Source organism: Sceloporus occidentalis, unplaced genomic scaffold (assembly GCF_023333645.1).
Source record: "Sceloporus occidentalis isolate IW3139 unplaced genomic scaffold, rSceOcc1.0.p SCAF_22, whole genome shotgun sequence".
NCBI lineage: Eukaryota > Metazoa > Chordata > Lepidosauria > Squamata > Phrynosomatidae > Sceloporus > Sceloporus occidentalis.
This window is the reverse complement of record NW_028317002.1, coordinates 11,526,666-11,536,011: the sequence shown is the minus strand read 5'-3', so window position 1 is coordinate 11,536,011 and position 9,346 is coordinate 11,526,666. Positions and strand designations below refer to the sequence as shown.

At 35.7% G+C, this 9,346-nt stretch overlaps 1 protein-coding gene across 1 annotated transcript in view; it reads right to left on the bottom strand.

Annotated features, from left to right (window-relative positions):
• Positions 1-322: 322 nt before the first annotated feature.
• The window catches only part of LOC149301030 (carbonic anhydrase 4-like), a 63,245-nt gene continuing 54,221 nt past the window's right edge, over positions 323-9,346 (bottom strand). The window contains exons 3-8 of the mRNA XM_089484584.1: positions 7,586-7,750; positions 6,456-6,604; positions 5,943-6,032; positions 3,743-3,809; positions 2,896-3,059; positions 323-442 (exon numbers count right to left, since the gene is read on the bottom strand). Coding sequence (XP_089340710.1) covers positions 323-442; positions 2,896-3,059; positions 3,743-3,809; positions 5,943-6,032; positions 6,456-6,604; positions 7,586-7,750 — 755 coding nt within the window. The remainder of the gene's footprint in view (positions 443-2,895; positions 3,060-3,742; positions 3,810-5,942; positions 6,033-6,455; positions 6,605-7,585; positions 7,751-9,346) is intronic.

The following is a 9,346-nucleotide window of genomic DNA, read 5'->3' as shown; positions in this document are numbered from 1 at the left end:
TATAAAATAATTATTTGATCTGCTGTTGGAACATAAGTTGTATGTGAGGGGAAAAAGGAGGATTTGCAGTTCATCTGTAGCTGGATAGTTACACCTAGGCCAGATGTCTTCTGTAGTAATAGGAGGCTCCATGCCCCTGCCCTGCTGCTTATCTTCCTTTCACAAACTCCTACACTCGCTTTCCAGCATGGGAGCTAAAAGGCTGACTGGTGGTCCCCTGTCAACCAGGGAAGTCTATGTGTGTGTCAGCGCATCTTCTGCTACCAAACGTTGAGAAAATGCATGGGAAGTATCTGCCAAGGACAAGGGATGCAGTGGGACTTTAAGTCTGGTGACAGCTGTGTCCCCTGCTGCTACGCAACTCACCTAGGTCTTTCCTACTTGCATATATGTACCACTCTCCCAAAGTATAAATAGTATCACGTTGATTGACATTGTCTTTCTAAAACAAATGAGGTTATATAACAGAGGTAGATTTCACAGTATCATTTTATAATCAATATACAAGTTTATTGCATTTGTACAGTACTGAGCAACAAAGGCACTCCAGGTTTCAATATAACCTTATTGCAATTTAAAAACATTGCTACATTTAGCATTGAAGGACAGTTTTATAAGTGTGGGTTTTATTTGTTACTTATTAATAGAACATGATTTCTTATTTCCCTAAATACTATGCTATAAACCAAAATTAAACATTATTTGCAAGAAATGTTTAAAGAAGGATACAATTAGTTTGCCAACTCATATTTTTTTACTCTGTTAAAACTACATTTATTGGGGTGATTCATTAAAACCTGTTAATGTCTTTCAAAAATGTCATTCAGAAAATACATCTTTCGGAAATATTTATACAAACTACTACGACCTTTTTTTAAGGATTTTTATGATCAAATCCACTGACTTTAGCTGGAGTGTCATTAACTTGAATAGAGTCTCGATAATACAAGCACATATGCTTCTGCTCAAATCTCAAATACTGGTTAGCATAATTCTAGTGTTCATTGACATTTAGGAGAAATCTCTAAATCCCAAACAAGTTCAGCTACAAACTCTTATAGTAGAGACATTAACCATGGGTTTGGGCATCCAAGGTCCGCACTATATTTTACGGGTGACCCAGCGCCATGTGTTGAGAATTGTTAGGTGGATGTGCTGTACATACATATATTTAGACTCAATTCCATTTTTCTTTATTATTTTTATGTCTAATTACTGCACAGGAGAATAATGAAATTATATTGCAAAAGGCTAATTGTCCAACAGTAATCAATGTAGCTACTATAGTCATATTTCTATGAATACAGAATCCAGGGGAGTTTGGTAAGAAGCCCAGGCATATTTGCCTAGTAAGCTTTTTCCAATAAGGATACAATTTGCTGCCACTTTTGCACCACTGATGAGACAATAGGTCCCAAGCAAGAAAACCTTTTGGAACTCCCCATGTTATGAATAAAATGACCTAAAGACCTAGTTAGTGAGACAAGATGGAAATTATGAGATCCCCAGTTTTGCAACCAGCAATGCCTCTAAAAGTCAATCATAATCAATATACAGAGAGGGACAGTCTTTAGCCAAACCTACATCAGCTTTTGGGACCTTCTTCAGATGAGGAAGAGATCACTGATGTTCCATAAGCTTATGTGACTCTGCATCTTCTGCTGTTTCTGCCTAATAAAAGGTAACACCTCTCAACTAGGCTTTGTCTCTTGCACCAGCATTGATATATGATTTATGTCTAGGTAACTTTAAAGTGTTATAATAGGAATGGATTAGTTCAACATATAATCATACATGAATGTGTCCATGTAAGATGTGCATTATATCTGAAGGGCTTGCCACAAATGAAGGATATAAAAGTAAAGTGCAGGAGTATCATGCTTATTGTTGGATTCACTTGTATTACGCTAAGCAAAATCAATGCAATGGAAATATAATTTATATCAGCAAGATGTACAAGTGAGAGACAAAAGTAATCCAATTGACAGTAACTGAGCTGCACATTAAAAACATATATACACATAGTCATTTTAAGTCTGAAGAGTATTTTTTTCAATCTATAATTTTAATTTTCATATCACGTATTTAAAATATATTAATAACATGTTAAAGTATTGGTTCTTTTTTGACCTGTAAAATTTTTTTTTTTATTTTTTTTTTAACTAATACAGTATTCTGTTAAAATCTCATTTAAAGTAATATTCTTCCAGTGGAACAAAGGTTGTATTTGGTGTTTAACTATTTTATTTTAGGAAGAAAAGTTGTTGTTCTTTTTAAGATGCGTTCATCAGGTAGCACAGAAATAGTGAAGCCAGTAAGACTGCGGTCTGAGAAAATATAGATCTGGCATCAGATGTTTCAACAATTCTGTTGTTCAGGTTCTGTATAGGCCTGAAATTTCTCTCCATCTTAGCAGTCGCAGAGAAATGTAGCTCTTCATAGAATACTTTCAGCTGGAAACAGAAGATATGAGATATTTGTATATGTATTATATACAAAATAATGCTGATTATATCCTTATAACATGTTATATCCCTAATTAACTAGGATCAGACATGGAATATCAGACATCTTCTGGTGTGCCCCAGAAAATGTAGACAATATCCCCATAATGTAGCTCACTATGGTGTGAACTGCAAAAGCAAACAAGGTTTGTTCCCCAATAAGAATATTTACATGTCCTTTTTTCATTCTGCATAGCTGATTGTCTTTGCTACCTAATTTTACCCAAGGCTAAATGTTTACACCATGCTTTGGGCTAAAATGTAGATGGCAGTATTTGTGCCTTATTTGTTCTTTTAATATGAACCAGGTAAACCACATTAAAATAATACAAAAGTTAAAAAAATAGAAGTGTCTCTTGTAAGCATATATATAGCAGTATAAATATATTACCTGTTCTTTGGCCAGTTTAATTGTTTGTGGAAATAGTGTCCAGGTGACTTTTTCATCACAAGTTGGAGTGGTAAGGGATCCATTGTACCTATAATAATGCTTAAGATAGCGACTTTCCGGAATCAATTTTTGGAGATTCAGATTAGAAACTGTTGTTTTACTACCTAGGGGCAGAAATAATCAAAAAGGGTAATCTTATATAAACCAAAAAAAGTAATTTAGACAAAAAGTAGGTTTCATTTGAATACTTAGGCATTAAATACGTATTTCTTTACATACTCATATAAACTGAACAGTATAAACCCAAAGTTAATTATTTTTGTTTTGTAAATCTACAACTAATTGTGCCTGGAGTCTGTAAAAACCCTGCATTCATATACTTACATGCTATATCTACCATCATGTCTCTCCATTCAAGTTGTGGACTATCCGATCTATAATACTTAATATAGTAAGTATTACTATATTTGTTTTCATGGAAAACAAGGACATTTACAGCTGTGCTAAAATAACTGCAAAAGGTTTTTCTAATGATTAATTAGCATTTTAAACTTATACTTGGAACTGCTAAAACAACGTGCCATTGAAGCACAGGAGTGATGGTTGCTGATAAAGGGCCTTTGTACGCCTATGAAGATATTCCATTAAAAAGCTGTTTCATTATTTTAATGAATAAAATGTTTTTAAAAAAAGGACATTTCTAAGCGAAACGTATTTATGTATTTACAAATATATCGGTTATGGAAGCTTATTGGAAATGAACAACTGTATTTAGACATCTAAAAATGTATTTATCGTCCTTTTTTTCATACTCCCACTGGTCGTTCAAAATATGTTAGTATCATACCTATTTGAGGGATTTTCTTAATGGCTTCAATAAGACTTGTATAGTTTTTGTTCTCTTCATTTGATGGCTATGAAAACAAAATAACACCATACAAAAGTAACTTGTGTTTGCATTCAAATCAGACCCAGTTGTGTATTCTTCTGTTCAGAATCAGCACACATACCAATTAAGCACATTCTCTCTTTCTTGTAGTTGACAATTGCCCTATATCCTCAGTACAGCCCCTTGTGCTTAACAGACCTATAGTACATGAAGGGGCAGCATGACATCATATATCAGGGGCGTAAATGCGGCCCGCAGGACCTCGAGGTGCGGCCTGCGTAAGATCGGCAGCCAGGGCAACCGATCTTACGCGGGCCGTACCTCAAGCCCTGCTACTTACCAGTGGGAGGGTCTTTTGTACTGCAAAGAGGAAGCGGAACCAAGCAGAGGTCACGTGACATCACATGACACTGCTCCAGTCCTGCTTCCTCTGTGCAGTACCCCCTGTTGAAGTCTGTGAGCGGCATCGAGGCGCTGCAGTGCAGGTAATGGGGTGGGAGAGGTTGAATGAGTATGTGTGATTGAGGGAATGAATCTGTGAATGAATGAGTATATGAATGAGTGTGTGTGTGATAGCATGGATGTGTAAGTGCTGGAACCTAGGCATGATGGGACTGTGATTTCTGTTAGCAATCACACTCCTATCATGCCAAGTCAGCCAGTACATGCTGAGACCTGGCTAGCTGCCCCCCTTGTGTATTGATGCTGCCAGCAGTATGGGGTCTGCACATCACTTACAGCCACCCTGTACCAGCATGTACTGGCTGACTTGGCATGATAGGAGTGTGATTGCTAACAGCAATCACAGTCCCATCATGCCTAGGTTCCAGCATTTACTGGTTGGATGTGTAAGTGCTGGAACCTAGGCATGATGGGACTGTGATTTCTGTTAGCAATCACACTCCTATCATGCCAAGTCAACCAGTACATGCTGAAACCTGGCTAGCTGCCCCCCTTGTGTATTGATGATGCCAGCAGTATGGGGTCTGCACATCACTTACAGCCACCCTGTACCAGCATGTACTGGCTGACTTGGCATGATAGGAGTATGATTGCTAACAGCAATCACAGCAAGCACAGTCCCATCATGCCTAGGTACCAGCATTTACTGGTTGCCTGGGTATGATAGGAGTGTGATTGCTGTTAGCAATCACACTCCTATCATGCCAAGTCATATTGCTATTTTTTTTGTCCAATTGTGGTGTGTTACCTACTTTTATTAAAAATGTTCGTTTTTATTATTATTTTTAAAGGTGGGGGGTCATTTTCTGTTTTGGCTAAGTGAATATTTTGGTCCAGAAGTTTCATTTTGGTGCATCCCTAGAATAAATAGTCACAACACTTTCTAGGCCCACAAATCAGTGACAGGAAAAGTAAAGGTTTTGTGTCATTTACTTTATTTTAATCTGCATATTTTATTAAAGGCCGTATTTTCTCACAGTGAAAAATGAGTGCGGCCCTCGCACGTATACAATACTGATGAAGTGGCCCACTGCAGAAAAAACTTGGACACCCCTGTCATATATGTATTTTCAAGGACACCTGCTGACTTTATGGGGCAGGACAGAATGTTGGCTAATGCTTTTTGTGTTCTTGTTTCACTGTGTGTGCGTATCAAGGTGGTTAATGCTTTGAGAATCAACTATGGTCTTTTAATTATTTTCCTTTTTTGGCAAATCAAGTTGCTTTACTTAATTTCACACTCATGTTTTACCACAATCATAAAGAATTCTGTTTCCAAACGGTAATATAGTGATCTTGAATGTCAATTATTTGAGTATTTTAGGAGCAATCTGCAAAACTCAAATGCAATGCAAATGTCTGCTATGAGATTATGTGTCAGTGAAAAGAAAATGCAAACTAAATATTAAAAGGAACCCTAGCTATCCATAAAAGTAACACATTTGAATGTATACACATCTGTTGTGGACAGAAATATAGTCAATCTCTCGCCTAAATGCTAACGTGACAGTATTATCGGCTTTTACTTCAATAGTATAAACAACTTGATTTTGCATTATTTATTATTTATTAGTAACAATATTTGAGGAAGAAATTATAGCTAAAACAATCTTAAATATATGATCATGCAACAACAGTCAGTTTGTAATGATATGTGTAGGTATAAAATAATGACTTCATATTGTTGTCTACTTACTTCATAGAAGAAACCCAAAACTGCCAGCCTATCGTCAGAGTTTGTGTTGGAGACTGACTTGCCTGCAGCATTTGAGTGGACGATATGAAGCTATATCACAGAAAAAAAGTGGTTAGTTAGGCAATTAGACAAGACAAGAAAACATAGCATATAGCAAAGCCCTGTGACTAATAGACATTTGCAAGTGCAACTGTAGATTTTCAGTTGCCTAAAAAAAAAAAATATCAGGGCCGCATTTTTAAAGCAATTTATAAAATATATTCAGAAACTAAGGAATCCAATATTTAGAATCACACGTTTGCTTTAAAGAAAAACACAGTGATATAACTTTAGAAGGAACGTGTTTACTGATAAAGTCCCCTCTCCGTTTATCCTCTAAAGGTCCCCTGAGACCTAAGTAGTTACTTAATCTGCTTATATGGCAGTGCCGCCTCTACTACTAAAATGTAAGATACTTTAAAACATGGTTTGCTACTGTAAAACAAATTGGCTCATAACATAAATTTATCTTACCTCCATTGGAAATCTTTCACCATCTATAGAATGCTCAGATCCATTGACTTTATCACTGCCCCAGTGGAAATGAAGCTGTATCGCTTTAAAGGGACCAGGAAGTCCTCCACCTTGAATTTGGATTGGGCTGCCTTTCAGGTTAACTTCCACTAGGGATAAAATATCATGTTGTTATTGAACAAACATTTATGACACAAGCTAAATCTCAATTAGCCCTTGGTGGAGTTTTAGATTAATTACATTACTACATTAAATTACACCTCTGGAAATCTATCAGATCTATTAAACCTACTCACAAGTTAGCAAGTGCTAATTTACAATAGCCATAGAAAACCACAACTGGCTGACCGTGGGTTTGGTGAACTAAACATTCATGCACCAAAGGCGCTGCATATGAATGAACAAAGTAATCACAAGAAGGATGCAGTCATAGTTGTGATACTGTCTATGTTGCCTAAGCTCTGGACACACAGATGGCTACATGTGTAATTTAAGGTGAAAAAGAAAAGGCTTCTGTTTGTGGCCCAAAACATTCAAAACAGATTAGCCAACAGCCCTCTAACCTTCTATCCTACAAAATATTACATTACATTTATTGTTAGAATATTTTGTTCATAGAGCACCAACATACCACCCTCTCTGCAGTACAGTGAGATGCAGTGTGAGCCAGTAGCATTATTTTTTCTCATCATTTAGATATTGTATGCTTTCTGTATAAAAGTTGGATCTATCACATACTGTAAATGTATGCGCAGAGCAAGCAATGCAGTTATAATACACATGGCAAAGTCATTTCATGACATTAAATACACAGTGTGATAAGGATCACGTGACTGATATTAGGGATATAGTATATATACATTTTTATAAAAGGCCTACACTTGATTTTTATCCTTTGCTAGACTGGTAACAAAGAAGTTAAGGAACAATCAAGTGCTATCAGAGAAGAATAACTATGAAGGTCATATAGAGTCTACATTGGCCACTTATTGAGGTGCTTAAGTTACACTTTTTATTATTTGTACATCACGTAACATGGTTGAGTATTGTTTTTGTTAAACTATTTTATGTTCTGTGTCATCACATAAAGTACTCGTTTTGTAAAAACATTTTTTAAAAAACCAACTTACCAGAATGGCCATTATTTGTTATGTCATAATCATGGGCACTATCATATCCTTCAAAAGTAAATGGGTTGAGCTGTTTATTGTATACTAATTTGTGGGTGACTATGTTGATTGGAGACTGGGCTGAACCATCGCATTTACTTGAAATATGACCCCAATTATTTGGTCCTGTGAAAAACAAAAAAACAAAATGAGGTGAAAGATACACAAACCATTTCTAACTACTAAGGAATCTATCACTTACAATCTATTTGTGTGTGGCCGCAATCAAGGTATTTAAATGGCTATATGTGTTCCTATGAGATTCATTACATTATTATTTTGTTGACTGACTGATTAATATAACAGCCACCTTCATTTATATTAGACCAATATGGTATGTAGCAGAGAGGTAAGTGGAGAGCATATATGTGGGCAAGACGGACAGGGAAGGACACAATGTCGGCAATATACAAGTTAGATAGAGCGATTGAGTAGATTAGATTAAAAGTGAAGGTGAGGCTGTGCCCATTTTCAGAATTATCTGCTCAAATGATAGAGTTGTCCATTTGTCTAGCTACTGTGGATATATAATCCCTATGTTGCCCTCCTAAAAGGAACCGTTAACAAGATATCCAGATCCACCTAGACTTCAACAACTGATCAGACATACATTGATATATACGCCTCTGATGTGAGACTGAATGTTAAATAACATGTTATAGCATTAGCCAAGAAAATATATGGTGTTTGAAGCTAAATAAGCAACACTGACCTAAGATTAATTGATTTAACAGTGAATATATACATACATATCTCCAAATTGCTTACCTGAGCAGTTATTACATGCTTCAGGCTCATAGCACCACTCTGTAACAAAAAATATAAAAATATTATGGTGATCTGTCAAACAAAATTATGTTTATTCTATAAGGAATCAGTAACTTGAAGTGTCATCTGTATTGTTTTTTTCCTGTACTTTTTAGTCTTTTGTAAATAGTTGTTTTCATGAAAATTAGTCATAGATAACACATCTAACAGGCAATTTTCGTAAGTGAAAATGTACATTTCTTCCACCAAAACCTCTAAATTCTAATAATCATAACCAATATTCACACAGCTGAAACAGTGTAAAAATAGCATGTGCAGTTAGACAGAAATGGAGAAATCTTGTTACCCAGGGTGACAACTGTTTTTAGATAATAGCACATTGGTGAAAGAAATAAGTAGTGGTTGTACAGACACTGACACGTACAGTGATTGAAAATAAACATTTTCTAATTAGATTTAAATTTCCCTGGCTGTTATACTCTGTTTCATTGATTATAATAGTTAATCGCTATAAAAAGCGCAAGACACAAGGTCAATTAAGTTATAACGTAAGCCAAGTTTTGTTTTTCGTTGCTGCTATGTTCCTGTTTCTCAGACCTATTGTAAATTATTTCTCTAAATTGAAAAATAACTGATCTTACCCGTTCACCACTATCCTCTTTAAGCAAACATCTTTCTTAATCTGCTTTAACCCCTTCGTGACAAAGGCTGATTTTACTTTTTGTACCCTTCGTGACAATGGCCGTTTTAACATTTCTGCGCTGCTCGTGTTTAGCTGTAATTTTCTTCTTTCCCGTTTACTGAACCCACACACATTAGATATTGTTTTTTTCAGGACAAGAAGGGCTTTCTTTAGATGACATTGTTTTGATTGTATCATATTATTTACTATTAAAAAAAGTATAAAATATAGTGAAAAATTTAGAAAAAAATGACTGTTTCTAACTTTTAGTT